The 23,391-nt window shown below is 41.5% G+C and overlaps 1 protein-coding gene across 2 annotated transcripts in view; it reads left to right on the top strand.

Annotated features, from left to right (window-relative positions):
• The first annotated feature begins 11,852 nt into the window (after positions 1–11,852).
• The window catches only part of LRRC1 (leucine rich repeat containing 1), a 138,055-nt gene continuing 126,516 nt past the window's right edge, over positions 11,853–23,391 (top strand). For both annotated transcript variants that reach the window (XM_037843813.1, XM_037843812.1), the window contains exon 1: positions 11,853–12,258. In XM_037843813.1, coding sequence (XP_037699741.1) covers positions 12,100–12,258 — 159 coding nt within the window. In that variant the 5' untranslated portion in view covers positions 11,853–12,099. The remainder of the gene's footprint in view (positions 12,259–23,391) is intronic.

Below are 23,391 nucleotides of genomic sequence, written 5' to 3'. Positions count from 1 at the left end.
ATTATGTGTTCATTGCCTATCTTGCTTCATTATAATATAACATTCACAATACTACCCTCATGGAAGAATGATGACACACAGTAGGTTTCAGTTAGTATTTGCTGAAGGTAAGAATGAATGAGATCCTTTTATGTTCATCAAATGACTGTGGGCAAGGCACTGATCTTGAGAATATGAAGATAAATAGAATGCATGGTCTTCACACCCTACAGACAAGAGTCCACAAGCCAGACTCCTCTCCCTGCCTCTGCTCCCAGCTCTGTTCATTTGCCTTACACAATCACTGTCTTACAAACAGATCTTTTTTTTTTAACCCCTTTTCCGTTTTGTCATACTCTGTCTTTTTTTTTTTTCTTCCCCCAACTCTTGCCCAGTTACCAAAGGAAAATAATATTTAACTCTCCTAAAAAAATCATTGATAAGTATAAAAGGTCATACTAGTAATTATCATTAATCAAAGGAAAGTCAATTTTGCAAACAATACCAACAGTATTATTAATTGCAAACATCTATTAAGTGCTTACTATATACCTGATTCTTTGCCAAGCAATTTATAAGCATTGCCTCATTTAATCAGTACAGATAAGGGAACTGTGACTGAAAGAAGTAACTTGTCCAGGTCACAGAACTAGTAACTGTTCTGAATCTGTGTCAGTGGAGCCCAAGCCATCTAGCTCTTTCCACTACTTGTTAACTGTGCTCTCCCAGGAGACCCTCTGTGGGGGCCTAACCTCCATCCCATTCCCATGCTACCAACAGAATGAGATGCTGCTCTCTTCATGTTTCCACAGTGCTGTATCCATACCCTACTTCAGATACTATCAAATAAAATGTTAAGCATGTGCCTGAAAGGTTAAGCTCATTACTAGTGTTATGAAGTATTTGCTCTCCTTTTATTGCAATTAGGGTTATAATAGAAGCAGGCACTCCAGATATAGACTTAAAAAACTTTCAAAATCTGGCCTCCTACTTACTAGTTGTGTGATCTTGGACAAATTACTTAATCCTTTTGAACTTAAGGTTGCCCATCTGTAAATTAGGGATAATGGTACCAGCATTACAGTTTCATGAGAATAACCTAAGATAATGTCTGTAAAATGCCCGATACTGGTGTCTAGCACAACATAGAGGCTCAGGGCACAATTTTCTCTTCAGATCTCTCTTTTACAACCCATTCCCCACCTTAATTCTGACTTCCTTGCTTCACTTTAATTTCACTTATGTGTCATCTGTTGTGGTTTGTATTAGTTATCTATTAATGCAAGGCAAATTTCCCCAAACTGAGCAGCTTAAAACAACAAACATTTATAATTTCACAGTTTCTGTAGGTTAGGGATCTAGGAACAGCTTATTTGGGTAGTTCTGGCTCAGTGTCTTGTGAGGCTGCAATCAAGATGGCAGCTGGAACTGGAGTCATCTCAAGGCTTGACTGGGGGAAGATTTACTGCGAACCTCACATATGTGGCTGCTGACAGCCTCAAAAGCTCCATTTCCAAATTTGCTTACATAGGCTTCTCCACAGGTTTGCCTTAAAACATATTAGTTGGCTTCCCCCAGAGCAAGCAATCTAAGAGAGAGCAAGCAAGATCACCCATGACAGAGGCCATAGTATTTTTATAATCTGATCTTGAAAGTGATAGCCCATGACTTTTGTTGTATTTTATTCATTAGAAGTAAGTCAATATGTCCAGCCCACAGTTAAGGGTAGGGGATAATACAAAGGAGTGAGGTAGAGATCACTGGGGTCATGTTAGAGTCTGCCTACCACATGGCTTAATAGTCTTACAGGACTAGCCCCAGGATTATGAGCTGTGCCGGTTTGTATATATTATTTCCCCCAGAAAAAGCCATATTCTTTAATGCAACCTTGTAGGGGCAGAGGTATCAGTGTTAAGTTGGAACCTTTGGTTTAAGTTGTTTCCATGGAGATGTGACCCACCCAATTGTAGGTGATAACTGATTGGATAGTTTACATGGAGGTGTGGCCCCACCCATTCAGCATGGGCCTCGATTGTCTCACTGGAGCCCTATAAAAGCTCAGATAGAGGGGGCTCACAGCTAGCTGCAGCTGAGAGACACATTTTGAAGATAGCTGTTGGAAGCTGACACTAACATTTTGGAGAACACCATTTTGAAACGCAACCTGGGAGCAAGGGGACACCAGTCACGTGCCTTCCGAGCTAACAGAGGTTTTCTAAATGCCAACAGCCTTTCTCCAGTGAGGGTATCCGATTGTTGATGTCTTACATCAGACACTTTATGACCTTAAGACTGTAACTTTGTAACCAAATAAACCCCCTTTATAGAAGCCAATCCATTTCTGGTGTTTTGCAAAAGGGCAGCATTGGCAAACAGGAACATGATCCATCCAATCTGACTTCATTATTATTATAGAAAAGCCAGTCCTGCTTTTATATAGGGACCTACACCTTTGGGAACATAAATGTTGCTAAGCTGGGTAACTGGCTGTACCAGCACAATCCACCAAGGAATAATAGCAATAATAACAATAACAATAACAAAATGACTTTGTCTGCATTGTCTTACAAATTATCACAACTTCTGTAGCTTTCCATTCCCACTTGATGCAAAGCTATACTTTTCCTTGGAATCTGTTTCTTAAAACCATTTCCCCTTTGGCTGTCCCCTGGTACGTTTTCTACTTCCTCCTCTTTGGTCTATAGACAAACACAGGCTTCAGCTTCCTTCCTTAGGGAGTGCCAAAGATCAGGTAGATAGTCATGGTAAAATATAAATACCTCTCCCAAACCACACTCGAAGGGCAGCTTGTTTATTATTCCAACTAAGTTACAGTGTGCTCCAGCCATTTCCCCAGAGTGGTGCATCCTGCCTGTGGATTATTTCCCTCTTTCTCACTAGCTGCTTTTATTCATAGCACTGCCTAGTTGCATTATCTTCCCAAGAGGGGATGAAATGGATCAGATTTGATATTTATATCCATGCAGGTTTAAGCTAAAAATTATATAAATATTAAAATAGGTACAATGTAACTAGTAAGACAACACAAATGTTAAATATGCATTATATTAAACTTTTATTGTATAAATATTAAAACATGTATTTTATTTAAATATTACCAGTTGGGAATAAAAAAAGCAGATCCAACAATGGAAGTTTAAAATTTCATAGTCTTCCGTTTGTATGAATTATTGTGGGTCCATTTTATTAAAGACAATATTTAATTATTCAGTTGTCTATGACTGCCTGTCACTCTATTGTACTTAACAAATTCTGCTTTTGCATTATTCCTTTTCAATGAACTGGAGAGAAATAAGGAACCAGATGAATAAAGAAAGAAAAGAAGATAAGGGGCTTGGGTCTGGTAAATACTCTGAAGCAAATGGAGGAGACAATGACAGTTTCTGGGAAGGGGGAGAGAAAAAATCATAGTGAAAAATAGAGGTGCATTGGCTATGAACCATAAAAGAGAAAATATTTACAAAAATGAAAACCTGCTAGGATAATTTACTTACAGTGGACTTTCTGCCATTTACTTATGCTAAAAGGTGTTCTTAGCAGAACATTATGAGAAAAAAGAATCAGAGACATTTTGGAGTTGTCAGGGACCCTATATACTTTGTTATCTCACCTGCTCTGGTTAGAGGTGAGAAACCGAGGCACAGGAGATGTGACTCCTCCGAAGTCCAATGGTATTTTGTTGAAGAGCCAGGACTGGGACTTACTGAACTCTGTTTGGTGGCTTTTGTTAATAATTGTTCTTTATGATGTGGAAGGGGATTGTGTTTACATATAAATGTGAAATTTCTTATTATCTCTTTGATATCACTCAAGACATTTAATAATCTGAAATAAGCCTGTCAAATGAACTTTCCTTATCTTCTCTATGTCTGTGGATTTCAGGAAGTGAACTTTCCCCAATTTTCGTTACATGTCATGTCTGAGGGAGATTAAAACTGTCCGGTGAGGGTTCACATACCGAATGGCTTAGGACTTTGAAAGAGTGGTGTCTTCACAAGTGTTTGTTGAACACAAGTGTTGAATACTATACAAAATAGTATTCAAGGCTAATACCTAGCACTGTGTATTAGATATGCACCTACAAAGTTGTATGCAACTTAACTTGGTAAGTATTATTCAGTTTCAGTTGCATTAAAAGAATTATCCATTTAAGCCTTTCAGTAAATTCATTTGGCAAAGCAACAGATCCTGGCACAGCAGGAACAACCTCCCCATTGATAGCTGCTTTAAGATTAGACATCCTCATGTTTGACTTTCTTAAGGCAGGGCATGTTCCTTAGTGTTGTCTGCCTATAAACTGATTCAGCTGGTTCCACTGATAAATTTATAATATCAGATACTGATTGTGGTAGGCTGAATCACGCATCCTAAGAAACATGTATTCTTTATCTTAATCCTCATCATTATGGGTGTGAATCCACTATAAACAGGACCTTTTGAAGATGTTATTTTTAGTTAAGGTATGGCCAACTGAAGCAGGATGGGCCTTATTCTGAATTATTGGAGACCTTATAAAGAGACCCTGAAAAGAGAACCAAGAAAAGAGAGGACATTGTTATGTGATGACAGGAAGCAGAAACACAAGCCGAGGAACCCCAGTATGGCTGGCAACCAGCACCAGAATGTATAGAATCTGGAAGTGTATAATACACATAGCATCTCCTACTAAGGACCGACCTCACCCCTGCCTCCCCCTCCTCGAGCAGCCTCCGGGTAACTCCCGGGAAGCACACCGAGCTTTAGCTGTTATAAACTTGAACGCTGCCCATCCTAACCTCATCTTGTTTTGAAAAGAGAGCACATACTCAGACGTTTTCCCAAAACTTTCACTCAAGCCTGTGGCATTCAGCCCCCTTTTTCCCCCCAGCCCTATACAATCTAGAGTAGTTGCCATAGGCACTTATATACTCCAGGAACTTCTTGCCGTCTCGCTATCTATCGCGAGGTAGCTGCATCTCCCCTAATAAATACTTAAGGACTGATCACCCTAGCGTTCAATGCCTCTTTCTTCGGAATCTCAACAGGCCCCACAGTGGGACAGTTTGGGGCACTACCAGCTGGGTCTCTCACTATTTCTTCTTTTGGGGTGAGTCCTGCTGCTGGTTCAGTGGGATGCAACAGAAAAAAAGCAAGCCTTGCCAATATCTTGATTTTGGATTCATTCTAGTCTCAAAACTGTAAACCAATAAATTACTGTTGTTAATCCAAAACCTGTTTATGGTATTTGTGATACAGTTCAAGCAAACTAAGACAGTGATATTTCCCAAACTCTTTAATTTTTACCTCTTTCAAGGCATGAGTAGAATAGATAAAATATTATTTGTTCCCAACTACTCAAATATTAAGAAAACAATGGAGTCTTTTTGAAAACATTTCTCCCTTGTGTTTTATAGAAAGAAAATGGAAAATGGAGAAGATCTGTTAGTTGATCCAGTAATGTAAATAGTAAGAATGAATAAAAATTGAGATCTCTGAGTGGTCTCTTAAGTAAAGGAATATGATTCAATAAAACCTAAGTATTATATTAACCTATTACTCAAAATATATATTGTTCTTATCTTTATTGTTTGTTTTATTAGTGATAAAATTGGGAAATGAAAAATAAGCTCTCTGAGAGTTAAAAAAAATTTTTTTAAAGAATTGTCAGCTGGGAAGTTAACAGTTTTCTTTTTTTTCCTTTAAGAAAGCTTTATCAAAAACGTCACAGCATTTAAAGCTGGCAGGGCCTAAAAGTAAGTGTCTTATTACTCAATCAAGTTTGCACCAATTTTATGGATGGTTCAAACTTGACTGGAGAAATATGACACCTTGAGAGTTTATTTTGGTTAGCTAATCAACATACTTTCATTTCTAATGGTCTTTGAATTGTCTGGACAGCACTGCTCATTAGTAAAATCCCAGTTCTGCCTGTGGTATCCTTTTCTCTTATTTTTCTGAAATAGTCCCTGGCCTTCAGTGAAAACTTACATCCATATTGATTTAATTTGTATTGTAGGGACCTTAACTATAAAATTAGAGTGATTTAAAAAGAGACTGTTGAAATACTTTATAGTTGAAATACTTGACAGTTTCATTTCTACCAATCCAAAATTTACATATTGTTTACCCAAGCAAAGCACTCTTATGATTGGCTTTCTGTTGTCTGATAACTGAGGAAAGAGTATTGACAATGACAGATGGCTAATATGTAGTGCTCTGCAATATAGAAAGCTCTTTACTACATTAACTCGTAAACATATGAACAGTTCTTTAAGGGTGACGTTTTCCATCTCCTTTTAAGAAATAAAGGAAATGAATATTAGAGTTATGTATGATTCACCCAATATCTCATCCCTAGTAGTGGCAGATTCAAAAATTCAGTGCAAAATCCTGAGTCCTTTACACCTTCCCACACAACAGATAGTGTTTGGCCTATTTCCACCAAGGCAAAATGTTTAATATTTGATTCATCGTTAGCACATTTATTAAGACATTGAGAAAAATTTAAAAAGCAAATGAAATTCATCTGCTCATTCATAACTGCTCATTTGTAACTTCTCTTCATGGAGGAGTAGATTAAAATCTTTGTAATGTGAAATTCTGGATTATTCACATCTGTTACAACCTGTGAAGCTATGTAAATAAATGACTATATACATATATTTAAAAGCAAGGGAAAGTGGGTTGTCTTTTAGTAATGACTGAGTGGCTACTATCAGTCCAACCTTCTCACAGATAATAACTGTAACTATAGACAACATATTAAAAAAAAATAAAAAACTATCTACAGGTATTAGAGAATGACCAAAAGCAGGTAGAAACTGAATGGGAGTCTACACTTGGAAAAAGGATGGCACTGGTTAAGATTCCTGTTTTTATGTCTTGTACACGTATAGGCACTAGTGTGTATGATATGGATGCCTTAGTTTTCCAGGGCTGTTGTAACAAAATACCACAAATTGGATGGCTTAAACAATGGGAATGTATTGGTTCATAGTTTGGAGGCTAGAAGTCGAAAATCAAGGAATAGGCAGGCCATGTCTTCTCCAAAGTCTGTGGTGTTCTAGTGGTGGTTTGTTGGCAATCAGTCTCTTCCTCCATCACATGGTGATCTGTTTCTTTCAGTCTCCTCCTGTGGCTTGTACTTCTGTGCCAACATTTCCTTTGCTTATAAGGACTCCAGTCATAACAGATGTATTAGTCAGGGTTCTCTAGGGAAACAGAACACACAGGAGAGATATATTTATATATGCATGTATATGTATGTACGTATATAATGTAAATATTATGAGATTTTACAGGAATTAGATCAGGTGACTGTAGGGATAGGCAAATCCAAATTCTATAGGGCAGGCTGTAAACTGGGAACTCTGATGAAGGTTTTCAATAAATCCCTCAGGAGAAGCTGGCTGGCTGAAGTAGAGACGCAAATTCTCTCTTTTGACTGCTGAAATCATAACTTCTTTTAAAGTGTTCAATTGACTGTATGAGACTTTTCTCATTGATGAAGGCAGCCTCTTCAGTTGATCGTAGAGGTAATCAGCCATAGATGCAATCAACTTACTGATGATTTAAGTCCATGAAATCTCACAGTGACAACCAGGCCAGTGCTTACTTGACCAAACAACTGGACACCATAACCTGGCCAAGTGAACACATGAATTTATTTATTCATCCCACCAGATTAAGGCCCACCCTGACCCTGATTCAGTTTGGCCTTATTTTAATAGGATCTTTGAAGAGCCTATTTACAAATGAGTTCACACCTACAGGATCAGGGTTTAGGACTTGAACATGTCTTTGTGGGGGCATGGGGGCATGAATCAACCTACCACAAGGGGTCAGCTAAAACTGATGTTTCCCACAATCTGACTGGCTTGAAGTACCATAGGCCAGAGATTTAGTAACTACAGCAGCTGGAAAATGAGAAAAGGAAATCTCAGGAAGCTCCAAATTCCACATATAAATTGGTCCAAATCTTTGGCTGACTTTTAAATCATGCATATATAATTCAGCCTCCAAATAGTCCAGTTTTAGGCTAAAATAACTGAACAGAAATTTCAGCAGCTACCTACCACAGAGGAAATAAGAGTCAGGAGATTGATTCTAGCCAAGCTAATGGCCTGCTAAAACAAAAACAAAACAAAAAATTAATACTTTTTAGAGGATTATAACAGATTCCAGGGATTCTATCATTCATAATGTCCAGGACACAATCCAAAATTGCTTTACATGAAGAGAGAAGAAAATGTGACCCATGCTTAAAAGAAAAGGCAATCAATGGAGACTAACTCTGAAATGAATCATATGTTGGAATTAGCCTACAAAGAGTTTAAAGCAGTTATCATAATCATGATCCAGTATACAAAGAAACATATGCTGTTAACTAATAAACAGGCAATCTCAGCAGAGAAATAAAAACTATAAAAGAGAATCAAATTGAAATTCTAGAATTAAAAAGTATACTATCTAAAATTATAATTCATATGAGTTTAATAGCAGATTGGAGATGACAGAAGAACCAGTAAACTTGAAGCTCAATCATTATATATTATCCAATATATTATCCATATTATCCAATATGAGAGAAAAAACATTGAAAAAAATAAACAGAACCTCAAGGACACATGGGATAATATAGGTTATAACCTTTATAAAATTGGAGTCTCAGAAGAAAAAACAAAGAATGATGCAAAAATATTTGAAGAATGGCTGAAAATTTCCCAAATTTGGTGAAAGTTATAAATTTACAGATTGAAATTGCTCAGTAAAACTGAATCAGGATAGAGGCATATGCTAATCAAACTTCTGAAGACCAAAGAGAAGATGAAAATCTTGAAAGCAGAGAAAAATGACACATTACATACACATTAATGCCAATTGAATGATTGCTGATTTTTCATGAGATCAGCTGCCAAGATAACTCATTATTAGTAAGAGGCCTCAGTTCCCTGCTAGTTACTGTCAGTAGGACTCACCTTCTTGCCACATACTTTTCCACTGGGTTGCTTGACATGGCAAGCTGGCTTCCCCAAAGTGAATGATCAGAAAGAGACAAAGAGAGAAGTCACAATGTCTTTTATAACTTATTATGGAAATGACATACAATCACTTCTGTCATATTTTATTGGTAAAACAAATAAGGGGTTGGGGATCATTTGGGACCATCCAGGAGGCTGGGTAACACAATGCATAATAAACATTTGTTGAATAAAGCAGTGCATGCCTCTGCTAAGCACTAACATCCATTATCTCATTTAATCCTGACAGTGACCAATGGGTCATTATTCCCATTTTAGAGATGATAAATCTGAGGCTTATAAAAGTTAAGTAACCTGGCCAGTGCTACAAAGCTATTAGGCATGAGAGACAGAATTGAAACTCAGATATCTCTAGCTCCAATGTCTATGAAAAATGATTCAGAGTGAAAAATGAAAGAATTATACTATTCCAAGAAGAAACTGATTCAGAGTGTCTTTCTAATTTTCTTTATATTGAGTCAAATTCATTTGTATTTGGGGAAAGAAACCCTAAAACTCTTCAGGAAGATAAAGAGTTAATTGGTTCCCTAGTCTACAGGTGACAAAGTGTAGGTTTCATTTTTTTTTTCTTTCACTGGACTAATGTTTCAGATTCTTGGCAGATCCTTGGAAACAAGGAAAGCCAAGAATTCTACCACTGATTGGCAAGAGAGTCAATTCAATAAAATTTCATTGATCATTTAAGTTGCAGATGGCACTGTGGTAGTTGCTGGGATCTACAAAGCAAGTGAGACAGTGCCTAATAACCAAAAGGTCACAATCTCCCTGGGGATAAGGCCAATCAAAAATAGTCATAACACAGGAGAGGGTGAGCACCATGGAGAGGCACACATCTAATGCTTACTGAGGTCTGATTTCTTAGAAAGATTCTCCACATCTTTAAAACACATTTGGTATTTATTAAAATAATCTACTGCAATAATGTCTGGAAGTCGACAGAGGATTAAACTGAAGCAGCCAGGCTTTATTTTTATTTTTTTTAAAGGCAATTGGAAAACTTCCCAAGAGTGACTTGCTCACCGTTCTGCAATCTCTCAGTCAGCAAGCACAGTTTCTACTAATGGTGGCACAAAATTGGCTTTATACAAGTTTCTGGAATGCAAGAATGAAGGAAGCAGGGCGAAGGTTGAAAGTCCAGGTAGCTTTCTTGAGAATGTGGGAATCAAATCAGGACAAAGAAAGGAGAGGGTGGAGTGGGTGGGGCAGCGGGAGTTAAGAGATTGGCTGGATTGAGAGAGTTGAGCCCATCATGCTGAGGTAGAAATGAAAGGGACACAGCAGTAGTACTTGGAACTACCCCTCCCGCCCCCGCAACCACCCTCACCACTGTCTGGGAAGAAGGGAGTCCTCCTAGTAGAGGTGAAATGATGAGGTGCCCCCTCCCGTGCACAACTGGAACAGAGAGGAGAGTCTGAGGCCGCGCTCGGCTCTAACCCACAGGATCGTGGCGCTGGTTTCGCAGCGGTGGAGCCCAGACGCTTTTTAAAAACTAGTTTCAGCTCAAAATTTGCCTTGGGCAATGGGCATGCTCAGCTTTCAGTCTTCTGCAGAAACGTGAACTCCGTGGCTCCAGATTTTAGCTAGGGCAGCTCGGGGGCGGGAATGGGGGCGGTGGTGGTGGTGAGAGAAATGGAGTGGTGTAGCGGCAGAGACTACAGGTTAAACCTGGAGTTTGAATACACTTGAAGGGGAAAGTGTGGGGGCGGCCGGGCAGGGTGTCAGAGGAGACACAGAGAAAACAATCCATTAATATGATTGCAGCTCGTGATCTGGTTGGTAACCCTTTGTGAAGGGGCTAGTTTGGATATCTGGGGATCGGGAATGTAGAGCAAACACTTGTATAAAAGAGGGGCAGTTCAGGGTTCTGGCTGTGATGCGTGGGACTGAGTTGCGGGTAGGGTGGAATAGTCCTTACCACCCAATAGTGAGCTTCCCAGGTCCTCTCCAACTGCTCCTGGGGCTGCAATCAGCCACAAGGAAAATTCGCTCTTCTGCCTGGAAGGGCTGTTGGTGCAGAATGTTCACCTGATCGCCCCCGCGAGATCTGCCGTCCCCCTTACCCTTCCGCACCGGCCAGGATTGGTCTCCAGAGCCCAACATCTGCCGGGCTATAACCGACTCAGAAATTCATCTTTGTCAGCTCTAGTTTCTGCACTTAGGCTCCTGACCGGATGCATTCGCATCCATGAGAATCTCGCAGACTCTTAGATTCGGATGCTTTCGGTAGTTTGAGGGAGGGGGGTTCCTTATTACTATGTATATAAAGTGATTACTGAGGCTGTGTTCCTGGGTTACAAGCCTGCAGGCGGTGGGGGGCTGAGGTCCCCCCGCTTACACTTCTGGGATTGGACGTCAGCAGAAGCTCTGTGGGGAGAGAATGCACAAGTGGCCCGGAAAGCAGCAGCGAAGGAGGTGCAGACACCTCAAACCCCCTACCGAACCCCGTAGCTTTGGGCGTCCAAGGCGCTCAAGGTACGCATCGGGGCGGGCCTGTCTGACCCCGGAAGGGAAAGTTGTTTTGGGGAAGGGGAGCGAATTAAGTAAAAACAAAAATTAAAGTTGTTCTGCTGTCTCATGCCGTCCCTCCCCCGCATCATTTGGCGCCTTCACCCTCTCGCCCCTCCAGTGTTTGACTTCCCCAGAGGGCTCTAAGATCTCCCGGCCCCAGTTGGAGTGGGGGGAATAGCAAGAGCCAGTCCCGCGAGTTTCCCCGACCCTCTCCGGAGCCAGGTTGCTCGGAAAACCCGGAGCGGAGCATCCCCCGCACCGGGAAACGCCCTCGGCGGCGCCCACCCACTGCCGCGCATGCTCAGTGCACACGACGGCGGCGAGTAGGAAGCTCCGCGCGGTGGCCGCGGCAGCGACTTGGAGGGTGGGAGGGGACAGACCGACTGGCGGGCGGGGGCGCTGGGACGCGGCTGGGGCTCCCGCCCGAGGTTCCTGGGAGTATTTCGGCAGCGCAACCCCGCGCCAGGAGCGAGCGAACCCAGGGAGCCAACGAGCGCGGACCGGGCAGCGGCGGAGGGGGTCGGAGTCCGGGTCTCCGCGGCTCGGGACCCCGGCTCCGGCGGGGGCGGCGATGTTCCACTGCATCCCCCTGTGGCGGTGCAACCGTCATGTGGAGACCATCGACAAGCGCCACTGCTCGCTGGTCTACGTCCCTGAGGAGATCTACCGCTACGCCCGCAGCCTGGAGGAGCTGCTGCTAGACGCCAACCAGCTCCGCGAGTTGCCCGAGGTGAGTGTCCGGCCTTACCTGCGTGCCTCCTTCCGGGGAGCGCGGCGGGGCCAGCCCAGCCCTTGCCCCTTTCCTTCCCCCGCTTGCCCCCTCTCCTCCCTTCTCGCTCCCTCTCTCACCTCCGAACCTCGGCTGGCCCGCCGGACTCACAGGAACCACCCCTCTCCTGCATTCACCTGCTTCTTTACCCTTTTGCCTCCCCCACACCCGTTCACAGTAGAAGTTCCTTTTCGAGCGACTTGATGTTTTTCCAAGTAGACGCTAGAGCTTGTGCGATTGGAGAAATGTTCTGGGCTGATAAGTAGTTTAGATACACGTCTAAGAACTTCGAACTAACACCTAGCAGGTGAGAAACCAGGTGGCTCAGGCTTTCCCCAGCTGGAGGGACCCAGCGCAGCATCCGCTACCGGGGCCGTTCCTGTAGCCCCGCGTTCCCCGACCACTGGCTGGGGCGCAACTCCCCTTTGCCAAGGCAGGTCGCCAGGGCGGCGCGCAGGAGATCCGCACTATCTCAGCATCTTCCGAGGAATGCTCTCCGGGTTTTATCGCGAGTGGGCCGCGTCGAAAGACCTGTAGATTGACCCGCATGTCTTACCTGAGAGCGGCCGCGGAATGGGGGGTGGGGTGGGAGGAGGGAACAGGGGAACAGTAGGCCTGGGGAACTGTGGGCAGGTGCCTAGATGCCCACCACTCGGGCCTTGCTTGCGTGGACCTGTTGCGTGGAAAGAGTCGCGGTGGACGTCAGCAGGAGCTCTGCTCGGCGGGCGAGGCTTGCAGCTGCCTGTCCCGCAGCAGCTACTTTCAGCCTGCTGACTTCTGTCCATGCAGTGATGCGTTACGTCTTCAGAGTTGTTTACATAAATTAATCACGCCACTGCGGCCGAACTTGTCAAGCGACACATGCTGATTGTGCTTTAAAAGAGGGACGGGGGACTACGAACTTTTAACCTTCGACCTTGTCTCGGGAATTTTGCTTGAGTAACCCTTAAGGAGGAAGATATCCCAAATCCAGGGTTGTGCAGGAAGCCAGTGTACAGTAATGCAAAGGTGTGCAGGAAGTAGGTAGACTGCTGGGAGTCCGGGAGAGGGCCTGGAGGCCCTGTGTGTGGAAACTCAGATATCTTGCTTGTCCCATAGTTAAGACAAAGTCAAGTCATTGTCACAGAAATACTCACTAGTGAAATGTTCTGGCATGTTGTAATGACCTGATGTGTTCTCCAGTGCTGACAGAGTGTTGAAAAAATCAGATTTGTGATTCTTCTCCTTGGATTAACTCCCTTGCTTGGTGTGGAGTTGATTGGACGGTTTTCAGTGTGTAATCACTGAGATTATCCTCACTAGGATCTTTGCAAAGCCCCTCAGGCTTTATTTAGTTTAGAAGCAGAAATGCCATTCAGTTCCCTCAGGCATTTATTGTTTTGCAGGCATTTTTGAACACATGGTTTTGTCTGTTCTTTTGCGTTGTGAAATTTGACTTAAAAGTCTTAAGCAAATGCACTGCTTTTAGTTGTATAATCTTCAGAAATATAGAATATATACCTTAATGCTTTCAAGAGCCTCAGAATGAAGTTATTAAAGATTGAGTGAAAAGCTGTTCAACTGGAAATGTTTCAGTGCTTTTTGTAGTGGTTTTGTTTGTTTGTTTTCTTATATAGAACTGGAAAATTTCCTTTGACTGAGTTGGCTTTTCACTCCCTTCTGCAGTTTGTGGGTTTTCCTGTAGTGCTGAGGAATTCAACTTGGCATGGGAAATTGTGGGTTTTGGAAGAATCAGGTCTACTGATACTACATGGAAACTTCTCAGAAGCTCAAAATATGGTCTGACAGCACTCTAACTACAGTAAATGAACAAGTTTTTCAAAGGCTAGAGGTGGTCTGCCTATGAGTAATTATTGTTCTAACAGCTTTTAAAATAGTTTTATAGCTTTTAGGTGTGTACAGTCTATTTCTCCCTGACTTATTGTGCATTTGAGTGCCTGGATGTGTATCGTCAGACACAAACAACTACTACCTTGAAAGCATAAATGTTTGTTTCATTCTCTGTGACTGGACTCTGTGTCATTCCTTGGGCTGTTTCACCTTTGAGATCTGTATTACTCATTAGCACTGTTCACTGCTGCCCCTGCCCCCTTCCCTCAAACCCTATCTCCTTACCTGCCACATCATCAACAGGTCTCTTTTGCTGAAGAACTTCAAAAGATGCTGTTGTGGCAGCCATGCCATCTGTATGTTCTCCTTGCTGTAATTTGTTTTGAATCACAAACAAAGGGGGGTGGTGGTAGTGTGTGTACCCTCTACCCCCGCAAAGCCACACACTTTCTCCAGGCCTCAGGATAATGAAAAGCATCTCCTCCCCACTGAAAGGTCTGAAATTTCTGATTTGCCCCAATTCCCTCATTTGACAAATGAAGGAATGGAGACTCAGAATTGAAGTGACTTTCTCTGGGCTATCCAGCTGGGTAGAGGCAAAGTTACCAGAAATCCGCATTCAAGTGTATCCAACAGCTTTGCATACTAGCAAGAATTGGGTTGTTCCACTTTTCACACCCATTAAACCTTCAGTTATTTAGCCTTTCCTGTTTCACTTATGTCATTAAAACTTGGCCTCAGTCAATAATTTATTGAGCTTCCATTATGTGGAGTTATTGGGAGTATAGAGATTACAGGCTGCTCACAGCTTGGTAAGGAGACAAATGACTTTCATACAGATGTGGTGAGTATGGGTTAAAGAGAGCACCCCCAGTTACCAAAAATTCTCATCAGCTGTGGTCTTGATCCTTATTTACTTTATTCTTCTAGCAGATAACTGAACCTGGACTACTATTTCTCTGCTGTGGTTCAACCTTGTGATAACATCTCTACACTCCTGTTCTGCAGAGAAACCTTCAGAACCCTGATCTTTAGCCTGGCCCAATTTGCATGATAGTCTTGCCATCCCTTTCCTATCCCCCTATTCACAACCTGCTCCCCCCCACCCCACACACTTCTCAGTTTGATCCCTTTGGGATCTGTTTTAACACAGACAGTTTGACTTTAATCTCCTTGAGGCACATGGATGTTTTTGTTCACCCTTAAGATCAGAGAGCCTGGCATCCAGTAGGTTCTTCTTAATGAACAGTTACATTTATCTGTTGAATGAATATTGCAGAGTACTGCAAAAATCCTCCTCTGCTTCTTTTTCTTCCCTTAAGCATATCACTGCTCAGGAATCTATCTGTTTCTAATAAAATAAGCAAATATTCAAGTTGGAAGAGACTTCAAAAGTAACCGTCATGTACATTTTGAAGTTGTTTTGTCTTCCTGGACGGGATCCTTGGCTTCTTTACTTTTCTCAGTGTCTCTGACATCTTTAGTTTTCACCTCAACATGCACTGGTTCTCAAGTATCTTCAAATTTGAAGATATTTTCCGCTATCTCTCTAGGGCCAATGCAGTGCCTACTTTGTGTTAGGCAGTAAATATTTGAAGCTCTCAAGCCTTCATTGATAAAAAATTGATTTTCTTCTTGTTACCTCCTCTTAACTAGAATTCAATTGATCTTTTATTGGTTGTCAGATGACAGTATCTCAAATACCTGCCCTCCTACCATTCTCCCTATCCAGCTTTATGTTTTTCTTAGCCTTTAAAGCACTTTTCCCTCTCTAACTCCAGATTGTATACTTGCTTATTTGTCTTTGCATTCTCTACCAGAACAAAATCTCTACAAGGTCAGGGATGGTTTTGTTCACAGTTGAGCCAAGAACAGTGTCTGATACATGGTGGACACTCAAATGCTTTTCTCACGAATGAGTCATGTGCTGGTCATGTGTAGTCTGTCCCTGTTTCTTGACCATGGTAATTCCCCTTCCTACCTTCTGACTGCTACTATACACCAGTCTACTGAAACTAGTAATGCTAAAGTCTTTTAAAGTCTAGTGGCCTTGTCTCACTAGTCTTTGTTCGCCACCTTTTCTGTGCTGGACACCTTCAATTACCTTATCTTTGAAATAATTTTTTTTTTTTACATCATTTCTATGAATATGACTTCAAGTTCTACACATCTCCAACTGTGACCTGTTAAGAGGACATCCATCCCCACAGGGAATAATTGAAATCAGTCCCCTTTGCCTTAAACCTCCCTTGTTTCAGTTTAGGTCTCGTCTCCCAAACTGACTTCTTGTTCCAATGGTTCCTTTTTGGGGAGCTGGACAGCCATTCTTCCCGTCTCTCAGATGTTCTTGGATTTCACTGTCCTTCCTTTTTCTCTCCATTCATCTCATCACTAAATCTCTTATTTCTTCCTCCAAATGCCGTCTTTCCTTTCTCAGTGACTCATTCTCGTCTGGTTGTTTTACCTTGGCTTCACATTGTCCATTGCTGTCTGCTGGCTAGGTTCTTCCCTTTCCAAGTAAAGGGGGCTTGTTTTGAAAAGGCAGAGAGCTGGAGCACTGGAATCAGATAGTTCAAATCTCCACTCCATCACCTGGGGTTTCTTAGGTGTTAAAGTAGTCCCTATGTCATAGGGTTATTCTGGGAATTAAAGAGATAATGAGTGTAAAGCACAGTGTCAGCATGCAGTTAGATCTGAGATGTCTAAGATCTTTCTGAATACTGTGGGAAAATACTTTTATTATAGAGCAGTGTTTCTCAGGCTAGAGTTTGAGGACATTTTTCTGGATGCTTGTAAGTTATTTTGCAAAACCAGAGTGCAATATTTTGTGTTCTTTTTATTAATTGTAAAAAATAGTTATAGATTCTCTGGCATCTGGATGACCTTGTAAATGAGTTGTGCCATAAGATTTTAGTGCCCATCTTTGATTGAGTGCTCCTTTAATTCTCTTTAGTTAAATGGGGAAAGAACAGATATGGACTTATTTCAGAAATGATGCCTGTGGGTCTAGTGATGGCTGGAAATTGTATGAACAATGGTTTCATGGTGTTTTATTAAAGTTATGGGTAGCTGAAGGGGCCACAGAGCCCATGGTGGTATAGGCATGTGGAATTTTAAGGAACTTGCACTGTAAGTAGTACTGTATTTACAGTGCAGTGTGTGCAAAATATCATCTGTTGTGTTAAATTAATGTTGAATTTTTAAAAACTTTATTGGTTTTTCTATCAGATTTTTAAATTGTTTTGCTTTATGTATTTTTAGACCTAAAGCATAAGGAAGACATACCTAATTTTTTGTTTGGACATAATTAAATAATATTATAATTAAAATAATTTAAGTCAATACTGCAGGGGGAAGAGGTCCAAGAAGGTAATTTTACTTTCTATTTCTGATCCACATATTTTTCAAATTAGGGAAACAGTTCTAATTTCTCACCTCTCCTGTTATTGTTACATAGTTTAGCACTTAATTGTTTTCTGATTGTTATTCCAACCCTCCCTCCCTCTCCTTGTATTCCCCTTCACCCCATGCACATATTTTACAGGTGAAAAAATCAAGACCTAGAGAAGTTAGGATTTTCCCAGGGTTAGAGTCTCTTTGGTAAAGAAACATTTAGTGAATATCTGCTATTTATTATTATTATTATTATTAATAATAATAATAATAAGAGCCACCTATGTCTAGATTTTACTAGGCCCCAGACATTATACTAAGTGCTCTATATAAATTATTTCTCTTAATCTGAATAACAATCCAATGTAGACATTATAATTTCAGTTTTGCTAAGGCAGAAACTGAGGCTTATGGTTGTTTAAGAAACTCGGTTAAGGTCAGCACCAGGGAGGGCATTTGCATCCAAACTCCACGTGTGCCCTTTCCACTATCCTCTCCTGCCCACACTGGAAGCTCAGCAGGAAGCAAAAGTCAGCCTGGGAGTGTGGTGAACTCTTAGGAGGGAGCCTCTGCAGACTGCCATGGGAGCTTTGAGGAAGAAGTCTCGTGCTCTCTGGGGAGCTGAAGGAAGGATTCAGAGGTGGTGACATTCAAACTAGACTGGAAGAGGGAAAAAGCATCCCCCTTTTGCTGAAACCAATCATTTTCAGATGACTGGAGTGTGGGGCCTCTGAGCGGGAGGGAGTGGCTGGAGGAAAACCTGGGGCAGATCATAAAGCAAAACTTGTCAGTTGTGCTAAGGAGATAAACTCCTTCCTGTAGGCAGAAGAGACCCAGTGAAAGTGTGGAAGCAGAGATACAGTACAGCTAGAACTTTGTTTTAGAAAGATTGTTCTGGGGCCAGAGTCGAGTTAGGGAGACCTTTCAGGAGCCCCTTGCAGTAGTTTAGGCCAGAGAAAACAATACAGTCTCTGCGAGGATGAAGAGAAGGAGATGGCTTTGTCAAAGATTCTAATGTTGGGAGTTTCCTACCTTCTTAGTCAAGAGCTCTTTCTGCTCTACCGCCTTCCATGTCATACTGACCTACCTGAGTCACTCACACAATACTTGTGCCTGATAGAGTACAGCACCTACCTCCTTTTTGTGGATATATTTTCCTTGCTTGTGGGGTGTTCCTGTGTTCATCTTGTCAGTTGCCCACAAAATACGGCAAACTTTGTATATAGGCATTTGCTTAGGGGACACCCAGATGTGTTATGGGTAGACAAGCACTTGTTTATTTTTGGTTTTGTTTAGATGAATGTAGTTGTCAGGTTTATAAAAATGCACCCACAGTAGCATTGGCTACCCTGTGGGCTCTGTTTTCCTGAGTAATATGAATGTGTACTGTGCGCATTGTGCCATGAACTTTATTTTCATCATCCTCTGCTGATGCTTTAAAAGACAAATACTTGGAGAATTTTTGTTTATTTTTGTAGAGTAACTTGGAAGTAAACTTGTTGCTGGCAGGTCTTTTTAATAATAGCTGACGACTTGGAGAAAAAGTAATACCATTCACTTAAACTTCTCTAGAGTTTACGAAGATTGTGTCATGCTTTCAGCATGATAACATAGCAAAATGAGCTTGCTTTCCCAGCCCCCTTCCCTCTGCCCAGGAGTGTCTCACACTTTTTCAGTGCATTGTCCTCTCTGCCAGAATTTGCAACGACTCTGTACTATGAAAGGTAGGTACTTGGGATCTCCTTAGAAAGGATCCTTTACTACAGACTTGAAATTTTAGGGGCAATGTGTAGCCAATATTTACACAAGAGAATCAGAAATAGCAGTGTGAACCTTTTCTAGCAATGATGAAAAAAATCCCAACCACAATCCTGCTGTGCCACAGAACAGAGAAATTGTGCTCTTTTGGGTGAAGATGCAGTGAGTGCTACAGGCTTCTCATTCTGCTCACAGGAGTCTTGGAAAATTAGCCTATTTTAGAACTCTACCCAGGACGGAGGGCTGGAAGTGCTTGTCCTTTACCTCATAACATAGTTATGAAGAGTGATGAGATCATGAGCTAGACCTTGGTAAATGCATAGAAAAAATGTCTGGATGTCCATTAACTTTCTCTTAGGTGTTATTTGGTAGACAAGGAATGCTAATTTACTATTGCATGTGGTATTTTAGAAGATCTAATGGTGTGTGTGTGTGTGTGTGTGTGTGTGTGTGTGGTGTAAAATACCTTGGACTCTTTAGAAGTAAGATGGAATAGTTTATTTTTTTTTTCCTCATTCCTCTGAAGAGTTTTCTTATCTAGGCTGTAAAGTCTTGATTCCAGAACATTTAACTCAGTTGGGAGAAATTTGCTATTTTTGTTTACAGTAACGCCAAGGAATGGATTTGTCATGTGTTGGGTGGAAGGAGATGTTATACCCAATTACAGCATGTTCCAGACTGATTCCTGATTGTTTGGCCACATGGAGAGGACTCTGTCCACCTTGATCATTGTGGTCACCTTTCTTTCCACAGTCCACACCCATTACTTTGGAAAAGGGAAACAGGAGGGGCTGTCAGCTGGTTTGTGGTAGGAACTAGGAGCTTGTGTCATCTGAGCATTGTGAAGGTCAGAAAGTAGCTTTAAAACCTTTCAGGATATGTTTAACTTGATTCGGAAAACCAGCACCATTTTTCTGAAGATGCTGAATAAATATCTCTGGGGCTCATGCTATTAGTTGAGCAGGCATGACCTTGGCCCTGATTGCAGAAGTAATATACGTTGGGTGCTTAAAAGAATTCAGAGAATTAAAAAAAGTGACATTTTCCTTGTGTTTTCTCTGAGGAGTACCAGCCATTAACCATTAACCATTTTAGAATGTATTCTTATAGATTTTTTCTCTTTGTGCCCTACCATGTGTTTATTATTATTAAAACTAAAAAAAGGGCTCTTACTATGTATGTTGTTTTGCCACTGCTTTTTTTACTTAACACTATATCTTGGACATCTTCCACATCAATATATAATGATCTATTTTAATGTTCATGCTGGTGCCATAGTATTACTTTGCATTGAATGTATCTGATTTCTTCATTTAACCAGCCTCCTGTTGCTGGACACTTAAATTGTTTCTAATTCTTTGCAATGATGAACCATGCTGGATTGAACATTCTTGTACATATTATTTTGTATACCCATGCAAATGTTTCTTTTAGAATAAATTTCAAGAAGCATATTAGCTAGGTGCGGGTATATAAATGTTATAAATTTTTGGTATTGGATGGAGCCCTAGAAATTGCAGAAATCCACTTATTTTGTAGCCAAGGAAACTAAAGTCTAGAGAGGTGACATGACATATCAAAGGAGAGAGAAGATATGGGCTGCACATCCCTGAGTCCTGACTCTGATCCTGTGCTCTTTATGGGAGCTGGACGAATAGGCCTCCAGACTGGCTCCATCATTGGCTCTCCCTTTATCTTTGACTCTAATTCTTCTCTGTCACCTTGGAAAAGCCCCGGTAGGCTTTGGTTAGTTAATCAGAAATCATTCCAGGTCTGTATACTAGGTTTTTAGAAGAATAGCACCTAATTCTTGCCTTCAAGTAGCCTACAATCTTTAGTCTATGGGAGAGACTTATAGTTATGGGATTCCTAATGTAGCTAAGTGGCAAATGGGTCTGCAAAGCAAGAGTTGCTGTGGGCCCTTGGAGAAGACTAGCTGGAGTTGAGGCAGTTCGGAAGACAGGACTCTGGTTTTTACTGAAGTTAGATTCAGTCAGTCTGGGAAGGGTAGGGAGGGCATTACAGACAGAGCTTTTGTCAGTGACACGATATTGTGTTATGGAGCATAGACCCTCACTCTAGTGTGACTTGCTTTGTTTCTAGAGTGGGAGGGCAGGACAGTTTGTAGGATTTGGGGGACATGAAGCTTGGGCATTAACTTGGTTTGATGTCTGGATGCAACAGCCCCTCCTTCTGTCCCTTCTACTGAAATCTTGGTTCACACCCTTGTCTCTTGCTTGAAGAGAGTATGCATAGTGGTTAGGAGATTGTCCCCATAGTGATGATACCTTAGACAAATAACTTAGCCTTTCTGTGCCTCAATTTGCTCATTTGTAAAATGAAGATGATAATACTCCCTATCTCGTGAGGTTGTATGAGTATTAAATGAGTTAATATATATAAAATGCTGAGAACAGTGTCTGGATTATAGAAAATTCCCTCCAAAAGTTGATCATTGTTGTTGACTATTTTATGGTAAAGTCTAAACTCCTTCATTCTTGTCTTCTTCAAATCCTTTCTCAGTACCTGGTCAGAGTGATCTTTCTAAGATACAGAAGTGATGAGTGATTTCCCTGCTGCAGTGGCTTCCTAACACCTGCAGAATACAGTCTGGTAACAATTTTGTCCTCTGCTTACCCCTTACACCTCATCTTCCATCTCTCTCCAACTTGAACTTTGCAGCAGTAAGTTGCCTTTAGTTGTGGCATGCCATTTCATACTTCTAAGTTATTTTTTTTTCTATTCCGTTTACTGTGAGGTACTTTCTCTTTTTTGTCTGGCTCCTTCTCATCCCATAGGACACAGCTCAGGAAATGACATTCCTCCAGGAAACATTTCTTCCCTCCTCTGTGGTCTCTGCCATTACCCTCCCCTCTTTATGATTATCTCTGCCCCCACCAAAGTGAGTTCCTTAAAGCTACACATCTTTACTTCTTTGTGTTCCTACTGCCTAACAGGGTGGCTGGCAAAGAGGAGGCATTTAATACATACTTGAACAGCATTCTTGGGGAAGTTGTTTGCTCCTTGTGCAGAGTGGATTTAGAAATGGATTTGGGCCAGACCTATAAGTGAGAGCTTCACAATTATGCCAAGAAGAGCTGGGCTCTCTGTAGTGCTTTCATATATGGGTGGCATCAAGATGGATTGAAATAGCACTGACCTGGAAGTCAGTCATGGGATCTTGTCCTTGCTCTTTCCAACTCTAGTAGTGTGACCTTGGGTAAATGACATAATCTCCTGAACCTCAGTTTCCTTATTTGACTGATGAAGGGTTGGTGTGAGTGATGTCCAAGGTCCTTTAGAGTTCTGATCTCTGATGCTAATTTTATGACGATACCACAGTGCTAACCTTAGGAGAGTTGTGTCACAGTTGTGCGCATGTGCAGTGAGGAGCCTATGGAGGTTTAGTAGAACCGCAAGTCTAGTCTTAATCATTATAATCAAGGAGTTGAGAATGAGGAGAAGCTGTTTCAAATGCTTCTCCTCCTGTGGCCAGTTGTTGATTCCCAGAACCAGTTAAGGGAAAAAGATCAGCAGATTTTCTTTGGTTAAAATGAACATGCACACACATACACACAAACATATCTTGATTGCTGTTTGTTGTTGTTGTTGTTGTTTGCTATGTCAATTTTATTTTCCCAGCATTTAGAAGTGAGCTGAAATGAGCACTTTGCTGGGACTTTTTGTCTCTTTGTTAAAATCTGTTAAGATGAGCTCAAGCAATTCAGAGGTGATTGTTTGCAACTTCATTTTGGGTTGATTTGAGTACACAAGAGACTGTATTTCAGGAAACTTAGTTTGGGGATTGAAGATTAAGAATATCTGTGGGTCAGTGTCAGACTGAAATGACTTTTTGAGGAGTATGTTTGCATCATAGGCTATAACTGTCTATTCTTCTGCAGAATATCTGGCTTCTCTTACTGGATACTGGTAGTGTCAGGCTTCTGTGGCAGCATGATCCAAGAATGGGGACTGGGGATGGATCTCTGCTGGATTCTGACAGACCCTCCCTCCTTCTTACCCCAGTCATTCCACGTATTTTTTGAGTGCTGCCTGTGTTTCAGGCATTGTCCTATCTAGCTAGGCAGATACAATCTCTATCCTTATGGAGCT

The sequence above is a fragment of the Choloepus didactylus genome, chromosome 7 (assembly GCF_015220235.1).
Source record: "Choloepus didactylus isolate mChoDid1 chromosome 7, mChoDid1.pri, whole genome shotgun sequence".
In the NCBI taxonomy this organism is placed as follows: domain Eukaryota; kingdom Metazoa; phylum Chordata; class Mammalia; order Pilosa; family Megalonychidae; genus Choloepus; species Choloepus didactylus.
Note: the sequence above shows the minus strand (reverse complement) of the source record. Positions and strands in the feature narration are given on the sequence as shown.